Source organism: Schistocerca gregaria, chromosome 8 (assembly GCF_023897955.1).
Source record: "Schistocerca gregaria isolate iqSchGreg1 chromosome 8, iqSchGreg1.2, whole genome shotgun sequence".
NCBI lineage: Eukaryota > Metazoa > Arthropoda > Insecta > Orthoptera > Acrididae > Schistocerca > Schistocerca gregaria.
The window spans coordinates 111,739,971-111,759,744 of record NC_064927.1 but is presented as its reverse complement, the minus strand read 5'-3'; the positions used below and the strand labels follow the sequence as shown (position 1 = coordinate 111,759,744).

The window sequence follows — 19,774 nt, the reverse complement described above, 5'->3', positions numbered from 1 at the left end:
ATCACTGTAAGACGAAAACATTGTACAATCATAAAGCCTGTGGCTGGCCCTGCAGCAATAATGGGAGATAGATTAACAACAAAGAAACAAGTAGAAAAAAATGATGCAGTAAGCTGTAGATTGTAATGTATGGAGAATTCTGCATGAGGCCAATATAAAGCAGCAAATGATAAACAGCTGTTGTTGATAAGGTCCAGGTCACCTTTCATATCATGCTGTAAGTTCACGAGTACCAAAGATTTTGCTTTTATTTGGTGGACACGTGATGTATTGTGGACCAAGCTTCAGTCTCCACATCAGTCATTGGTCAAATGTATGACTAACTGTCGGCAAGCCCTAATAGTTCCAGGCTTCAGGAGGTGCCATTGGCTAACACTCAAACCAGTCTCTGAGGGGGTCCTGGGTTTGACATGGGACCCACACATGTCCCACCAGTATTCTACCACTGCCTAATTTAGCCTCATGACACCAAGCATACCACTAGTGACAATACATCTGCCCCCTCCCCTAGGCACTACTGTTGAAGTACTGTGTGGAAGGCATCAAGTAATAATGAATATTCATCTTTCAGTGCCCATTCTTGACTCTGCATGCCCCACGGTATTGGAGACTCTATACCACAGCCTCCCACACATAGAAGTCTGCAGCCAGCACCAGTCTACAGTAACATATTTCCTCACACCATTGAAGTAATGTAATAATCAAAATGAAGGCTGACTTAAATACTATAGTGCTCTCCTATGCATGGTCCCCCCTCTCAGTGGAGAACCAGTTTGGCAGCTGTGTACAGGAAGGGCAATAGTTTGTCTTGGGTTCTATGCACAACTTTTTGTAACATTAGGAAAACATTGTGCCATGGAAAAGGCATGTTAAGAGACTGGAAAAAATCTTAGGACAGGGCAATAATCAAACTCTAACCCTTTGTATATGCAGTCTGATACTTTCAAGTCACAAAGTACAAAGCAGAATAACCATTAGGAAAGCTACTTCATATGTGTCATGGACGGTTAACACAAAAATGTAAAAAAGGTGTCCGTAGTAATAACTGGCAGAGTTTCATTCAAAAGGATGGAACAAATGGTTAAAATATCAGTACAACATTTTTAATTTCCCACAAAATATAATTTTTCTTGTTAAAATATTGTATTTGAATACATTTTGTTGAACATTTCAAATATTTTTTTACTCTTTATGTCTACGTGACAATTGTGCTAAAACACTTCAGTCAATTTATGACTCCTTTGTTCATAATATATTTCATTGTCTATTTTTTGTAAAACATGAAAAGTATATGAAAATTTATACAAATGTCAATATCACATACAAGAACTCACTGCTCATAAAATAATTTTACTATCAGGTAATGTCACTACCAAGATCCCATAACAGCTAAGCATTAAATACACAGGAAGTTCTAAATCTAATTGTACATTCCAAAACACACACACGTACACACACACACACACACACACACACACACACACACACACACACCTTAAAAGGCACTATTTATATTAAGAGGCAAACCATTCACACATACCTTAAAAGGCACTATTCATTATACTATAATTGATATTTAAAGCTTGTTTTTGAAAGAACATGTAACGGAGTATGAAGAGATTTTTCGTCATTTTTGCCAACTGTGCTAGCACTTGTGTAGAGGTACTAACATCTGAAAGACTCCTTCAGACAAGGCGATGCAATTGTCTGTTCTGTAAAGAGTAAAACAAAGATAAACGAAGATTCAGCTGAGGAGAGTAGTCAGTGCATCAAAGAACTTTGCTCGGTCATCTGTCTTCAACTGAACAACTGAAAAGAAATAAATGTACATGAATAATTAATATGTAAATCTCAAAACAGAGTGGCACTATAAAACATAATTCTTTACTACAGGCTAGTTACTTTTTACTAATTTGTAATGCAACAGTAGGCAGTTCACACTTTGTTTTAACTGTTTCTGACCAAACCTTTTGTTTATTCTATAGTTTGACACACAAGCCCAGCCCTGAACTATTGTCACTGAACTACTTATTTCCTTTAAAGTTTCAGGAACTCATTATGTCTCAAGCAACTCTATACATTTTCATACACGTAACTTTTTGTATTTCACTTTTTGATACTCCCCAAAATGCCCCTATCTCACAATCAGTGAGCCGTACTGAGAGCTGTAAGTGGTGCATAAGGGGAAGAAAGCAGTCGTGGGAGGGTGACCGCAAGTGAGAGGGAGGCTACATACCCCCGCTACCCACCATAAAAATATAAGTGTGTCAAATGGCACACACCTGTAACATGAGACTAAGGCTACTCATGGAAGTGATGCTGCTGTTGATAGCAATTGTCACTGTCATATGAATGTTATTGCTGCTTACATTTTACTGTCACTACCAATGAAGCAGCTGGCCTCTACACTGACAACGAATTGTTCTGTCATACTGTCAACAGTTATTCACCTTCGAATTTATGATCGTGACTGTACTGAGAGGTCTGCTTAGTTTCATACCACTAAACTGTTCCTTTACACTTCAAGCGAACTATTTAAGCAAATGTAACAGTCTACATTTCTTAATACCGTTTCACTGCAGCACAAATTAGATCACTTGACTTTACACAAATTTTATGTAATGAGGTAATATAAAAAAACAAAAAGACTGCTCATACACGGTGAGGCTAGCATCAGTTTTAAATACTTTGACTCTTTCCTTGCTGATTTACTGAGAGGACACAGTTCTGCTTGTCATGTACCTACATGAAACTAAGTAAGCTTTTATGAAAACCATTCAATTATTCCAACATTCTGAAGACAAAAGGCAGGTGATAGTTAACTTTAACTTAATGATAACTATAATTTCACTATTTCGTCGCTGGCTTAAATACACTCCTGGAAATGAAAAAAAGAACACATTGACACCGGTGTGTCAGACCCACCATACTTGCTCCGGACACTGCAAGAGGGCTGTACAAGCAATGATCACACGCACGGCACAGCGGACACACCAGGAACCGCGGTGTTGGCCGTCGAATGGCGCTAGCTGCACAGCATTTGTGCACCGCCGCCGTCAGTGTCAGCCAGTTTGCCGTGGCATACGGAGCTCCATCGCAGTCTTTAACACTGGTAGCATGCTGCGACAGCGTGGACGTGAACCGCATGTGCAGTTGACGGACTTTGAGCGAGGGCGTATAGTGGGCATGCGGGAGGCCGGGTGGACATACCGCCGAATTGCTCAACACGTGGGGTGTGAGGTCTCCACAGTACATCGATGTTGTCGCCAGTGGTCGGCGGAAGGTGCACGTGCCCGTCGACCTGGGACCGGACCGCAGCGATGCACGGATGCACGCCAAGACCATAGGATCCTACGCAGTGCCGTAGGGGACCGCACTGCCACTTCCCAGCAAATTAGGGACACTGTTGCTCCTGGGGTATCGGCGAGGACCATTCGCAACCGTCTCCATGAAGCTGGGCTACGGTCCCGAACACCGTTAGGCCGTCTTCCGCTCATGCCCCAACATCGTGCAGCCCGCCTCCAGTGGTGTCGCGACAGGTGTGAATGGAGGGACAAATGGAGACGTGTCGTCTTCAGCGATGAGAGTCGCCTCTGCCTTGGTGCCAATGATGGTCGTACGCGTGTTTGGCGCCGTGCAGGTGACCGCCACAATCAGGACTGCATACGACCGAGGCACACAGGGCCAACACCCGGCGTCATGGTGTGGGGAGCGATCTCCTACACTGGCCGTACACCTCTGGTGATCGTCGAGGGGACATTGAATAGTGCACGGTACATCCAAACCGTCATCGAACCCATCGTTCTACCATTCCTAGACCGGCAAGGGAACTTGCTGTTCCAACAGGACAATGCACGTGCGCATGTATCCTGTGCCACCCAACGTGCTCTAGAAGGTGTAAGTCAACTACCCTGGCCAGCAAGATCTCCGGATCTGTCCCCCATTGAGCATGTTTGTGACTGGATGAAGCGTCGTCTCACGCGGTGTGCACGTCCAGCACGAACGCTGGTCCAACTGAGGCGCCAGATGGAAATGGCATGGCAAGCCGTTCCACAGGACTACATCCAGCATCTCTACGATTGTCTCCATGGGAGAATAGCACCCTGAATTGCTGCGAAAGGTGGATATACACTGTCCCAGTGCCGACATTGTGCATGCTCTGTTGCCTGTGTCTATGTGCCTGTGGTTCTGTCAGTGTGATCATGTGATGTATCTGACCTCAAGAATGTGTCAATAAAGTTTCCCCTTCCTGGGACAATGAATTCACAGTGTTCTTATTTCAATTTCCATGAGTGTATTTAACACACTTGGCACAAATCCATTTTCATCACCAACATTCACACTTATAGATATTGTCTCCCCAGAAACCAGTGCAAAGAGACTTTGTTCTTATTACCATTCCAAAAATGAGCAGTGTGTCTGATTAACGTATATGTAACGGCCAAAGTCCAAAATTGGACAAAGCCGAAACTGGCTCGCCAAGAAGTTGCGAAATCGCCAATGTCACTTTAAATTGGACAGCCAATGTCTGATCTTTTGCCAATGTCTGATCTTTTCCTGATTTCACTTTTGGCCAGCCAGTTCACGAAGTGGCTGGGACCAATCAGCCAAACTCAGAAGAAAGAAGCAAAGCAGATTTGATTGAACAGTTTCAAACTTTGTAAGTCAGGAAATGTTGAACATCACTGTAAACTGACTGGCCAATGCCCAAGCTTTTCTCCAAGTTTGGGATCTGGCTGCTCAGTTTGCGAACTGTGGTAGACAGATTGCCAGAATCAGAAGGTAAAAACGAGTGGACGAATATGTATAATTTCAAGATGGAATCCGTACCAGAGAGGGTTGATAGAAGAGAGAGAGAGATGATCCAACGGAGAGCAGCGTGCTTCGTTACAGGATCATTTAGTAATCACGAAAGCGTTACGGAGATGATAGATAAACTCCAGTGGAAGACTCTGCAGAAGAGACACTCAGTAGCTTGGTACGGGCTTTTGTTAAAGTTTCGAGAACATACCTTCACCGAAGAGTCAAGCAGTATATTGCTCCCTCCTACATATATTTCGCGAAGGGACAATGAGGATAAAATCAGAGAGATTAGAGCCCACACAGAAGCATACCGACAATCCTTCTTTCCACGAACAATACGAGACTGGAATAGAAGGGAGAAGCGATAGAGGTACTCAGGGTACCCTCCGCCACACACCGTCAGGTGGCTTGCGGAGTATGGATGTAGATGTAGATGTATGCAATCTATCTATTTTATCAATCTCACTTATAAAGAATATAAACTTTTTACAATCTATTTGCTTTTAAATCTTTTTTAATACAACCACTATTCCCTTATTACAACAAGTTAAGCTTTTATGACTTTGGAATTACACAAATTATCTTATTTCTGCATTTGCAGCAATTTATTGCACATTTAGTAGAGCAACTGCATCAATTGTATCCTTGACTACTGGTCAATGACTGTAAAGATGATATGGTTAGTAATGATATTTCTTCTTTGGCCATGGATTCCATGCAGAAGAGAGAACTCATTTCTGGAATATAATTGCTTGAGAACACCATGTTCTGTTCCCAGCTTGTAGAAAGTGCCCACAAAATTCATGACAACTGCAAGAATGTTGGGATCTCCACAACCTCTGTCAACATCTGGTATAAAGATGTGAACATTGTCTTCAGCTTTTGTAGGTGGGAATTTTGTATCTGAATTTTTATATCTCTTTCACCTTGTGCTTGCAAACTGTCATAAACTCCTGCCCTCTTCTTCCAGATTTCTTGTTTATTATAACATAATTCACAAATAATTTTCCCTCCATATCATTCCTTTGCTTCATTTCTTCTTCCATAAATTGCATGTACATCTTTGCCAAGGATATACAACAACGAGCTGCACTTCACTCTTCTTCATAAACCAAATCACCTTGTTATTGTCTGGTACTTGGTCTTGACCCCCACTTTTGCTTCACACCTTGTATGGCAACTGCTGAATTCCGTGATGAAAAAAACAGTTTTTCATGATTGGATGAATCAAAGACCCTCAGCCCAATGTGCTAAGTTATTTGCTTGCATCGATGTCATAATCATATTCTGTATATCCTGGTTGGCCCGTTCGATGGAACTTTGGCTTTGGCTATATCTGGGTTTTCCAAGTACCAATTTCAGTTCAGGCCACTTGTTATTTAGCTCATAACTTGATTCGAAAACACTATAAGATAATCGGACTATTACACATTTGTAGCACCTATCATGGGAAAGATGTCAAGCAAATGATAAGTAATTTCTTCTGCTCTTTGGCTTTTCGAGGGTTGCAATAATATAAACTTGGTTACGTCATCTTGGTAACTGAGTACAACTTGTACTCCCAGTCAAGGATATTTTGCATGTCTATCAGATCTACCTGGCATTTTGAATTAAATTATTTAAAAATTAGAGGTCTGGAAACTAAAGCTTCCTTGCAGTTCCTTTTTCATTTGTGTGTGAGCTCCATGTCCTATTTTCAAGTGAGTATCATGCACTATTTCGAACAGTTTTTCTGTATGGACATAGTTGAAAACAGCACTCTTGTCTCCTATTACTGGTGCAAAAGTTTTTCTTTTCCACCAGCTTCAGCAATGTTATATTCTCTTAGTCAATGATAGGCAACACTCTCTTTTCTCTTCTTTGCTTTGGCTTGTTAAATGCCTCTATAAAAAACAGTATCTACTGCTTGTGATTATTCCACTGTTATTTACTTTTTCTTGTGGCAGCGTATTCAAAGTGTTCCAGAAACCTGCTTTCCACATCAAATGTCATTTCCGCATTTGCATGTATCTCACCTCCATTGTGAATATCGTAGCCATGTGAAGTAGACACGGGTCACTTACGGAAGAATGATATGAACAATTCAAATCGAATGACATTAGATGTGATCAGCCTAGGTCTCACTACTGAATAATTAGTAGTGGTATGTTTGATTACTGATTTACAGCACATCCATTAATTACATGAGCTCAAAATGGAGGAAATTAGTCTGGCAAAACCTCACCAATTCTCATTTCAAGGGGGAGGTCAATTATCCTCACGTTAACATTTTAATTCAGAAAACCCCCATTATTCCAAAAGATAACATTTTGTTTTATAAAATTAATACATAGCATAGACCATATCTGAAAGGCATGCTGCACAAATGCCATATTTCATTTGGGAAGTTCCCTCCTGGAGCGGCCAAATTCACACATGTCAGTTGAGAGAGAGTCATGATAATCAGCAACTCTCAAATGTATGTTGTTGTGTTTACAATTCATTTGTACCTTAACTTTTATAATGCGGGTCTTAAATGGCCTGCTGATAAGTCGAAACAAATGTCCCTGAGAAAGGTTAATCTTCTGTGAAAGGAAGTTAATCTCAAGTTCACTGACAAGAATTCTCTTAGAGGTCATATAAATTTAGAAATTGAGAAGATAGATAACAATAAGGCTCGGAAGATGCTACAACCAACATTGTCTTTCACATGAATAGTAAGGTTCAAAGGCTTTAGTCTATATCAATTAACAGTCAGTTTTTAGGGATCTGTTAATACAGTTAGACCTACTATTTTCAGGGACCTTTTTGTCTGTCTGTCTGATGGTTATAAAATTAAATACTAGGGCCTACAGGGTTGGTGTGTTTAAAGCAAGGTGTTTTCATGCCTTAAAAACATTTGATAAAATTTCTCTATAAAACATGTTTTCTTAAAGTATTTTTAATAAAGGTTTGAAAGAAATAATGGTTGTTAGTAGAGTGTTTCATATGGAGCACTGACAGAATGAGTGAGGAATTAGGGAAGATGGTATCGCCACCTAACTAGTATTTAGTTATTTGACGATTCTCCCCCCCCCCCCCCCCCCCTCAAAAAACTGCGATCATAGAGAGCCATTTGTCAGCAATCAGTGTATCACTATAATGAACCTTAAGATAATGCAGTTATAATTTTCTCACCCACTTTCACAGAAAAAAATGTAATACATGAAAGACAAGTATGTTTAGTAAATATATTTTCTATGTCAAATGGCCAGAGAAGACCTCAAGTGAGGAGGGCAGTACATTACATTTCACAAAACATCACAAATGGATGGGGCAAGAAAGGGAGGGAGAGGGAGATGGAAATGGAGAGAGAGAGCAGCTCACATACTTAACCGACATACCCTAAGCACATCTGAAATGCGCTAATACTACAAAAAACAGATAATGTAACAGTAGTCACAATTAATCCAATTTGTCACAAAGAAAAACAATGCACAGAGATGGGACCTTCTCCAAAAAGCAGCACATACCATGTGCACAGCACAGTTAACACTGAACGTGATAGAAGTGCTGCCTACCATACAGGAGGCACACACTGTTGCCTCATCATGGTATGCAGTGCGGTTTAGCCATGGATTTCCCAATGTATGTGCAATCACATCATGTTTTGGCCAATTCATGAAAAGGCTGGGCGAAGCCAGATACCAATTCTTTCAAGTAATTGGACTTTGGCCAATCCTCTCGGCCAAAGTGCGAAATGGCCAGCCAGTTCACAATCTGACCAGCCTTCAGGCTGTGACAACAATATATATAAAGACTTTTCACTATTACTGATTTTTTCAATGGTTCGGAAATACTGCAAACACCTTCTTGAATGTCTACTTTTCTCATTAATAATTTCCACTTCTTTGAGATTTTTCTCTGTCTACTTCTTAATCACTGCTAATCACTCATGCAAGTCCTGCCTGCTAAAGATGTTCTTTTTACTTTTTCCCCTTCAAAGCTGGATGCATCAATCTGAACACTGGGTGACTAATTGTATTGTGGACTGACATATTGTCCAATGAAAGACACATCTACTGTAATCATCTTCGAATGCTCCATATTTGTAAATGATTCAGCTTTCTTGTCAGCTCCAAAATACTGCAGGTAATCTTTGTGAATATCTTCCTTTCACCATCCACACATTTTGCTTTGGTATATACAGATGTATAGTCATAACACCACCTGATACATTAGCCTCATACTTCAGGAGCATGCATATACAATTCAATGTTTTCTGAATGGAGTCAGACAAGCAATGTGGACACAGGAGCAGTCACCAGTTCCTTCCCCTACCACACAAAACAAGACCATGGTTATTGTACCTGCAGTTGCCACAGCTCATGCTACACCCCATCGACTATGCTTCCAACACTGTATCAATAACCCACATGTGAAACAATTCTGTTTAAGATTACAATTCTATCATGTCTTCCAATAGGCAGCTCTTGCAGCATGTGCACAATAATTTGTTTTTACCTGTGCCCCTGATACTGTCTGCCAATATCTGGGCACTCTACTTCATGGCACAGTAGAAATAGTAGTTCAGTTTTTTACTGCCTGTGAAATGTGAGAGCAGTTCATAAAAATGTGGTTCTGACATCCCAAGTATATTTGCAGCTCCACAACAATGTTTAATAACACACATATGTCCACCCACACAGGGGTTTTGTTCAGCAAATTACATCCCTTGATTGTGCATTGCCTACTGCTGAGAAGAATCGGGGGAGCGGGAGAGAGAAAATAAGTTTTATAACTTAACATATTTGTACTCACAATTACTGCTTTGTACCTAATTGAGGAGTGATTTTTCTTTTTGACAATAGCATGAAAGTAGAAATATCGTATTGAGACTCAATCAAAATATAAGGTCACCTCGAGAAAAAAATACTGATCCACAATCTACCATAGTTGAACACTACTACGTTTGCCCGCCTAGCTGTGCATTTTCCTGGGCACAATCACTCTCCATCAGAATAAATATGAATAATACCGAATGTTAAGACCTCTACTGTATATGAAATGGCATCCAAAAGTTCTCAAAAATATATTAATTAAAATTATTATGTCTTAACTTGATCTTATACTACACCATCACCTGCAACGCAATCCTCTTGGGAGTGACAACAGCAATTCCAATACTTCTGCCACCACCTTTCAAACACACCCTGGAAGTCCATCCTTGTTTGAGTGTTTACCACCTTTGCATTTCAAACTGAATCTCCTCCTCAATTCAAGTGTTTGCTCCTTCAACTAGAGACCTCATTTTGGAGAAGAGGTAAATGTCACTCTCAAATAAGTCCTATAGTGAACATGATGGGTGGGAGATAAATGCAGACTCGTTTTTAGTCAAAAAATCATGAATAATGTAGGCTATATGCGACCATGCAGTGTCACGTCATAGTGGATCAATCATATATTAACAAGGGCCTAACATTATTTCTGATTTGTCGAGATCTTTTTGGCCAAAGTGAAGAATAACTCACCCATTGTCACAACTGTTGTTTAGTTTTGGGGTCACAGTCGGAAATCTAACTTTCATCACCAGTGACAGACTTTGAAAGAAAGATTGGATCATTTTCAACCAGTTGTTTCAGTTCCCTGCAAGTTTCCATACAGCGTTACCTCTGATTGCCTTGAAGTAGTTGTAGTGCAAACTTCGTTGCAATCTTTCTGATGTTCAATCTTTTGACAGGGCATGTTCACACGGCTTATAACTTATTTTCAACATGTTGCAGAGGTCTTCGACAGCTTGCATATGATCTTGCAGAATCAGATCCATCACTTTCTGAACATTTTTTATGTGATGCTGTGCTATATGTTTACGTTTGCATGAAGTTTTTAGTAGTAAAAAATGTGTTTTTCTATTAAGCGTTGAAACCTACTTCTGTACATGTTGAGGGTACTGCCTAGATGGATTTTGAGTTTTTTAAAGACTTGAGATGTTAATTATTAGCATAAGTAGTTATGAATAGTCACTTAATACAAGTCACACGTGTGCTCACTATACCAATCCACAAAGAGTGGAACGCCATTATTGATTTCGGCTAATCTTACACATGATCTTCCGGAAACCAAGGATAGATGTATAATGAGGCACAAGCTTCCTCGAATATACATTCAAAACCTGCAAACTAGACTTAACGTATGAAAATATCCACACTATTGCAGCACTGAGTGTACGGCTCCTCAGAAGTTTAACAGTTAGCACTGACTAGCAGCTTCTATTTCATAAATAATTTCATAATGTTTTTCATCTTTTCCATTGTTGACAACTAAAAGGTACTTGCTTGGTACACTGGTGAACATTAATGTTACTAATGTTTTTTCCTTGCATATTTTAGCCACAGGCACACAAAATGTATCATTAGTGATTTCAACCTGCTAGTATGCTGTTATCAGATGATCCTTCTGAAAGGAAAAACTAGTAAAAATTAGTTGTACACCACCAGAATGTTAAATTATGCCTGCCTGAAGAAATGATTTGACAGGTGTATGTGTAACTTACCTACACCCAGTGGCGGATACATATTGGGGGGGTGCCTCCCCCCACCTTCCTCCCACATAGCCACAGGAACTGCCCCTGCCAGTCAGCCCGCACGCTATTCATTCATTTCTTTCGTCACTCAACTCAAGTGAGTTGATTTATCGAGTAGTTGTAGTTTCCTATGTAGCATGTGCATCTGCGTCAACGTAGTTTCTATCTGGCACGTAGGTAGCTGACACACACCAACGAGAAAAGTCTAGTGATCTTGATAGCTTACTCTGTCTGGCATTTGTTCAAGAAAAGTCACGAATATTCTACTGTTTTCTTGTGATTTTCTCATATTGTTGAAGAGGCAAGGAGAGTTATGGAAGAGAGAGGTGTGGAGATGAGTGTTCCTCGTCTTACAGGTGGACAAAGACAGGGGGAAAACTGCGATCATAATGATGATGTCACGACATATTAGAAAAGAACTGTTTTTATTCCAACACTGGACCATGTTACGACTGACATGAGAGAAAGTTTTGCTGAAGAAAATATTTATCATTTAAAATTCAACATACTTTTGCCCTCACAACTACTGAAACATGATGGTAATGATCTGACACACAAATTGAATCAGTGTTTAACTGAACTGCTGTTCTTTGAAGAACAATTACTTGTTTGATTAAAAAGAGACTAATGGGAGAGATTCAATATAAGGAAGCAAGCATAAACACCTTTAATGATCATGATTATGTTATGAAAGAGTTGTCTGTTTGTCCTAGATCTGACTATCCTACTTTGCACATGCTGTACAAAATATTTTCTTGTCTACCTGCATCTACGGCTATTGTATAAAGAAGTTTTTCAACATTGCAGTGTACAAAAACATGGCTGAGGTCCGACAATGGAGGACGATCGACTTAATGGCTTACCTCTGCTGAGCATTCTCCCAGACATTGATTGTCCTATTGACAATGTAATCAACCAATTTGCCAGGAAGAACAGGCACATACAATTCATCATTTAAGGAGGAGAACCACAATTTTAACTTTTTTATATACTCAGATGGCACTGTCTTGTATATGTGAAGAATCAGTTTAAATAAAAAAACTTTGCATGTGACTTGATTATTTTTTATTACAGTAAAAGTAAAGGTAGCTCAAGATGTTTCAAGCGCCTCCTCCTTGAGGTTTTTCTGTATCCCCCATTGCCTACACCAGTAGTTACTTAAATTTTTAATGGCTTTCACATTGAGACAGATCTCCAATCATTACTTTCTAAGAAGTCTAAACTGTTAATGATGCCATTTATGTGACTCCAGGCTGAAATGTAAAATTAAAAACAAAATCATTTACATGATGGAAACTGTGTTCCCCAAGGCAGTGTGTCTCACATGGGTAAATTAATGTTACTGTAGGAGAATATTCATGTTTTCTGGTTTATCACACAATTTTTCTTTGAATGTTCCCAGATATAAATATTAAAAGATGGATGAGTTACCAAGCGGGAAAGCGCTGGTAGATAGGCACAATAAAAAAACACACAAACACTTACACACAAAATTTCGAGCTTTCGCAACCCACAGTTGCTTCGTCAGGAAAGAGGGAAGGAGAGGGAAAGATGAAAGGATGTGGGTTTTAAGGGAGATGGTAAGGAGTCATTCCAATCCCGGGAGTGGAAAGACTTACCTTAGGGGGAAAAAAGGACAGGTATACACTTGCACTTAAAACTCACATCCTTTCATCTTTCCCTCTCCTTCCCTCTTTCCTGACAAAGCAACCGTGGGTTGCGAAAGCCCAAAATTGTGTGTGTGTGTTTGTGTGGTTTTTTATTGTGCTTATCTACCAGCACTTTACCGCTTGGTAAGTCATGGAATCTTTGTTTTTAACATATTTTTCCCATGTGGAATGTTTCTTTCTATTTTATTTAAAAGATGGATGAAATGACAGAGGCTATTTACCATTAAACATAAATTTTCAAGTCATTGGAGGTACCTTTTGAAAACAAAAAAAATCGTTTAAGGAGGGGAAAAAGAAAGGGAATGTGTTCAGTGGTGGTGGTGCCACTAATAGTAGTAGTAGTTGTTGTTGTTATCACCGTCTTCTGTCCAAAGACAGATTTGAGGCAGGTCTCGACTTGATCCCACACAAGCCTCTTCATCTCCTCAAACCTACTACAACCGACATCACTTTGAACTTGCTTACTGTACTCACTCCTCTTTGACACTCTTTACAATTTCTATTGCCCACATTTCCCTCTAATATCAAGTTGACAATTCCATGATGCCTCAGATTGTATCCTGTCAACCAACATCGTTTTACACGAAGTTATGCCATAAATTTCTTTCTACTCAGTTTGCTTTGGTATCTCCTCATTAGTTACATGATCTATTAAAAAGTCCAGAAGCATGTGTATCATGTCTGAGATCAGTAACTCTGATAATAAAATTAAAGCAATTTGGAATATTATTGAAAGGGAAACAGGGCAACCAAGAGCACAGGAAGACTTTAGTGCAATAAAATTGAATGACAAGTGCACTAACAAACAATCAGAAATTGAAAATATTTTGAATAATCATTTTTTAAATGTTGTGGAGAAAATAGGATCTAGATCTTCACTAGAAGAGGCAAGGCTATTAATAGAAGAGGCCATACCTGCACAGTTTGAAACAGCTGTAATTCCACCAACCTCTCCCTCTGAAATCAGTAAAATAATAAACTCACTGAAAAGTAAAAGCTCTTACGGAATTGATGGCATTTCCAGCAAAGTACTTAAAGCTTGTTCCCCACAGATAAGTAGAATTCTCAGCCACGTATGTAATAGCTCTTTGGAGCAGGGTGTTTTCCCTGATAGACTGAAATATGCCATTGTAAAACCATTGCATAAAAAGGGGGATATGTCGGATGTCAACAACTACCGCCCAATCTCTCTTCTGACAGCTCTATCAAAAATTTTTGAGAAAGTAATGTATTCAAGAGTAGCCTCCCATATTTGTAAAAATAAAGTACTAACAAAATGTCAGTTTGGTTTTCAGAAAGGCTTTTCAACAGAAAATGCTATATATGCTTTCACTGATCAAATATTAAATGCTCTGAATAACCGGACATCACCCATTGGGTATTTTTTGTGATCTCTCAAAGGCCTTTGATTGTGTAAATCATGGAATTCTTTTAGATAAGCTAAATCATTATGGTTTGAGTGGGGCAGTGCACAAATGGTTTAATTCATACTTAACTGGAAGAATGCAGAAAGTTGAAATAAGTGGTTCGTGTAATGTTAAAACAGCTGATTCCTCAAACTGGGGTGCTATCAAGCACGGGGTCCCACAGGGTTCGGTCTTAGGTCCTTTACTGTTCTTGATATACATTAATGACTTACCATTCCACATTGATGAAGATGCAAAGTTAGTTCTTTTTGCTGATGATACAAGTATAGTAATAACATCCAAAAACCAAGAACTAAGTGATGTAATTGTAAATGATGTTTTTCACAAAATTATTAAGTGGTTCTCAGCAAACGGACTCTCTTTAAATTTTGATAAAACACAGTATATACAGTTCCGTACAGTAAATGGCAAAACTCCAGTAATAAATATAGAATTTGAACAGAAGTCTGTAGCTAAGGTAGAATTTTCAAAATTTTTAGGTGTGTCCATTGATGAGAGGTTAAACTGGAAGCAACACATTGATGGTCTGCTGAAACGTCTGAGTTCAGCTACGTATGCTATTAGGGTTATTGCAAATTTTGGTGATAAGAATCTCAGTAAATTAGCTTACTATGCCTACTTTCATTCACTGCTTTCGTATGGCATCATATTCTGGGGTAATTCATCGTTGAGTAGAAAAGTATTCATTGCACAAAAACGTGTAATCAGAATAATTGCTGGAGCCCACCCACGGTCATCCTGCAGACATCTATTTAAGGATCTAGGGATCCTCACAGTAACCTCACAGTATATATATTCCCTTATGAAATTTGTTGATAATAATCCAACCCAATTCAAAAGTAATAGCAGTGTGCATACCTATAACACCAGGAGAAAGGATGATCTTCACTATGCAGGGTTAAATCTGACTTTGGCACAGAAAGGGGTAAATTATGCTGCCACAAAAGTCTTTGGGCACCTACCAAACAGCATCAAAAGCCTGACAGATAGCCAACTAACATTTAAAAATAAATTAAAAGAATTTCTAGATGACAACTCCTTCTACTCATTGGCTGAATTTTTAGATATAAAGTAAGTTAAAAAAAAACTTAATCATTAGTGTCATGCAATATTTTGTGTAATGTAATTTCTTGTACAGACATCTTTTATTAACCTGACACGTTCCACATCATTACGAAGTGTCGTATTCATGATCTATGGAACAAGTATTAATCTAATCTAATCTAATCTAATCTAATCTAATACCCACTGTCCTTCTGTAGCATCCCATTTCAAGAGCTTCTATTCTCTTCTTGCCAGAACTGTTTATTGTTCCATATTTCACCTTCATAATAATCTTCCCAACACTTAAATTTATTTCTATGTTAATGAATTCCTCTTTTTAAGAAATTTTTTCACTGCTAGAGACAAGTCCACATTTTCTATCCTCTCTACTTCAGCCATCCTGAGTTATTTTGCTGCTGAAATAGCAAAACTCATCTGTTATTTTTAGCTTCTCATTTCCCAACAAATTCTCTCAATATCGCTTGATTTAATTTGATTACATGGTCAGTACTTAATAACAATTTCTGAAACTAAGGGTTCTTCTTCAAGAATTGAGACAAAGTTTTGTTATTTCAATGTCATGTTTGCTACATCACCATTTTCATTCTGTTCAATGCTGCTGGTGAGAATTATTGCACGAGATGGTGAGAATAGAGAGCAGCAAGCTGGAGTGGAGGGGGGAGGGGGGGGGGGGGGGGGAACCACAAAGGAACAGAAGCGATAATGGCAATGGATAATCTGTTGCAATGACTAAACAAAGTAAGAAAAATACTGAAGTAATGTACTATGATGAACCACTGTGCAGATGCAGATTCTAAAATTACTAGAAATGGGCAGGAGGGGGGAATGTTCCACAATTTCCACACCCTCCTTTTGTAGTACAATCTGCCCTAAATGGAAATACTAATTTTACTGCCATTCTGTGTTTTGCACATCAAATTTATGATACACCCTTGTGATACCATGTGTCATCAGCCATAATATTATCCCTTAAAAATGTCACACTCTTTGATTCTTCTAACATTCCTATTAGAAAGTGCCATTCATGTGCCAGCATGTATCTAGCAATGGTGGGTGGTGAAGGATATGGTTCAAATGGCTCTGAGCACTATGTGACTTAACTTCTGAGGTCATCAGTCCCCTAGAACTTAGAACTACTTAAACCTAACTAACCTAAGGACACCACACACATCCATGCCGAAGGCAGGATTCGAACCTGTGACCGTAGCGGTCCTGCAGTTCCAAACTGTAGCGCCTAGAACCGCATGAGGTGAAGGGTATCTTGTACCATTGTTAGTCACACCATTTCCTGTTCCACTCACAAATGGAGCCAAGGAAATCAATTGTCCATTTTCCTCCTTATGAGTCCAAATTTCTCATCTTCATGGTCCACACACTAAATATACATTGGCAGCAGTAGAACTGTTTTGCAATCAGGCACAAATGCTGGTTCTCTAAATTTTCTTAGTGGCATTTCATGAATAGAAATTTTGTCTTTCCTCCAGGGGTTCATTTGAGCTCATACCTGCATATGTCTAGTGGTGTCCCATGAGGAAGTGTGAATACGTTTGTTGAAATGTTTGTGAATCATGTATTCCCTTGTCAGATTTGACCCTAAAAACCACATCCAAGCTGCCTGGCATACCAGCACTCATCATTTATCTGCCAGACAGATTCAATCTGCTACTGAAGTATCTGCCCGAATCCAAGAACTGGGGTGCTAATGCGCGGGCAGGCACCATTATATATGATTCACCCGCTTAAAATATAAGAAACAGACACATCACATTCTACATTACCACATCACTGAAAATGCTTAAATAATTACATCAGATTTCTGTTTAGCTGCTATTTATAGTATAGAGACAGTTGCTATAAACATGTGAAATGTGTTAGTTATGCATAAGCCTTTTTACTCACTTGATGTGTCAAAACAATCCATAGTCATTCGAGCCCGTATTTTGATTGCAGCTTGTTCAAAAGCCTTCCCAAAGAAGCTACAAAAATAAAATAAAAAACAGGCTGCATAAGAGAACTGTGGAAATCATTAAAATGTTAGTTAACTGATTCTGAAACCACACATCAAATTTATGACTAATAATCAAGAGTTGTGTTTCATTATTTTTTTAAATGATGCGTTATATTTAATTTTTATTACAAGTGACATCAAATATCAGACAATAACAAAAGATTGTCCATTTTAGGCTATAAATTTAATTTTTATCTATTGTGCTACTGGCCGACTTCGTTATCAAGCACCTAGAGAAACATATTAACTTGTATAACAGTTCAAATATTTTAACAACATAATAAATGATGAAGAAATTAGACATGTAATACCATCCATTATTTACATTTCTTTTTCTTTTTCTTTGATTTACCAATCTTTCGACTGGTCTGATGTGTCCTGCCACGAGTTCCCCTCAAGTGCTAATCTGATCATCTCAGAGTTGCAACGTAAGTGCTCAATTGATTGTTGGAAGTATTTCAATCCCTGTCTTCCACTTTAGTTTTTACCCTCTACAGCTCCCTCTAGTACTATGGAGGTTATTCCCTGATATCTTAAAACATTCTATCACACTATCCCTTCTTCTTGTTAGTGTTTTCCATATGGTCCTTTCTCCACCAATTCTGCAGAGAACATTCTTATTTCCTTTCTTAACAGTCAACTTAATTGTCAACATTCTTTTGTAGCACAACATCTCAAATGTTTCAATTATCTTCTGTTGTGGCTTTCCCAGTGTCTATGGTCCACTACCACACATTGCTGTGCTCTGAATGTAAATTCTCAGAAATTACTTCCTCAAATTAAGAGCAATATTTGATACCAATAGAATTCTTTTGGCCCGTGGTAATCTGCTTTTTATGTCCTCCTTGTTCTGTCCGTAATGGGTTATTTTGATTACAAGGTAGCACAATTCCTTAATTTTGTCTATTTCATGCTCACACATTTTGATCGTAATGTTCTCATTAACCTCATTTCTAATGCTTCACATTAGTTTTGTCTTTTTCCAGTTTACTCTCAATCCACATTCTGTACTTATTATAGAGTTCATTTCTTTCAACAAGTCCTGTAATTCTTCAGTTTCACTGAGGATAGCAATGTCATCAATGATTTTACAACTGATATTCTTTCACCTTAAATTTTTATCCCCTCTGAAACTTGCCTTTCATTTTGGTCATTGCTTCTTTGAAGTATAGACTGAACAATAAGGTCAAAAGACTGCAGTCCTGTCTTACAACCTCTTTAATCCGAGCACTTTGTTGTAGGTCTACCACTCTTATTGTTCCCTCTTGGTTCTTGCACATATTGTATATTACTGTCTTATCTTTCTCAGAACTTTAAACATCTTGCACAATTTTACACTGTTGAATGCTTTTTCTAGGTCAACATATCATATGAAGATATTTTGATTTTTCTTCAGTCTTGCTTCCACTATCAACAGCAAAGTTGAACTGCCTCTCTGGTGTCTTTATCTTTCCTAAAATGAAACTAATCATCTAACAGCTCCTCAATTTTCTTGATGGTATCTTTGTTCTGTCATCGCAACTACAAAAAATGCGCATCTTTTTCACTAGCCGCATTTCACTTTATAGAGGTAGGGCACTGTCAGTGGTCTGCAATTAAATTATGTACATTTTGATTTGCTTTAAGATCGAAAAACAGTTCGTTAACAATAGGCTGGTTTCTACTTACGGTGATTTCCACTTGAAAATACCCTCAAGAATTGTAAAGCAACTACGGACAATATATCCACACAAATGAAGAATTTAATGATGCTTCTTCAATTTTCTTTTCAATCCTTCTACATATGATTCTCGCCAGCACCTTGGACGCATAAGCTGTCAAACTGATTGTGTGAGAGATCTCATGCTCATATGCCCTTGCTACCTTCAGATCTGTGTGAAAGATATTTTTCTGGAAGTCCGATGGTACACCAACAGTCTCATATATTCTACACATCAAATAAAACAGTCGTTTGAGTATTACTGCCCCCCAATGATTTTAGAAATTCCGACAGAATGTTATCTTAATGTTAGCACCCTTGCTTTTAATTTCATCAACAGTTGTTTTGATTTTTCTATATGCTGAGTCAGTTGTCCAGATAATCTTTATTTTTCAATTTCTTCACATCTTTCTTACAACCATTTCATTTTTTTAAAATGTCTTTCCTTAGGAATTTATACTGCAGTATTCCTGTCTACCCCAGAAAATTTTTGTTCTTCCTTCTTTTCTAAATCAGTTTAAATATTTCTTCTGTTATCCAAGGTTTCTTCATAGTTGCTTT

General features: G+C 38.6%; 1 protein-coding gene across 1 annotated transcript in view; it reads right to left on the bottom strand.

Annotated features, from left to right (window-relative positions):
- Nucleotides 1-1,081: 1,081 nt before the first annotated feature.
- The window catches only part of LOC126284015 (cell division control protein 45 homolog), a 138,117-nt gene continuing 119,424 nt past the window's right edge, over nucleotides 1,082-19,774 (bottom strand). The window contains exons 13-14 of the mRNA XM_049982560.1: nucleotides 17,406-17,482; nucleotides 1,082-1,809 (exon numbers count right to left, since the gene is read on the bottom strand). Of these exons, the coding sequence (XP_049838517.1) occupies nucleotides 1,745-1,809; nucleotides 17,406-17,482 (142 nt within the window). The 3' untranslated portion in view covers nucleotides 1,082-1,744. The remainder of the gene's footprint in view (nucleotides 1,810-17,405; nucleotides 17,483-19,774) is intronic.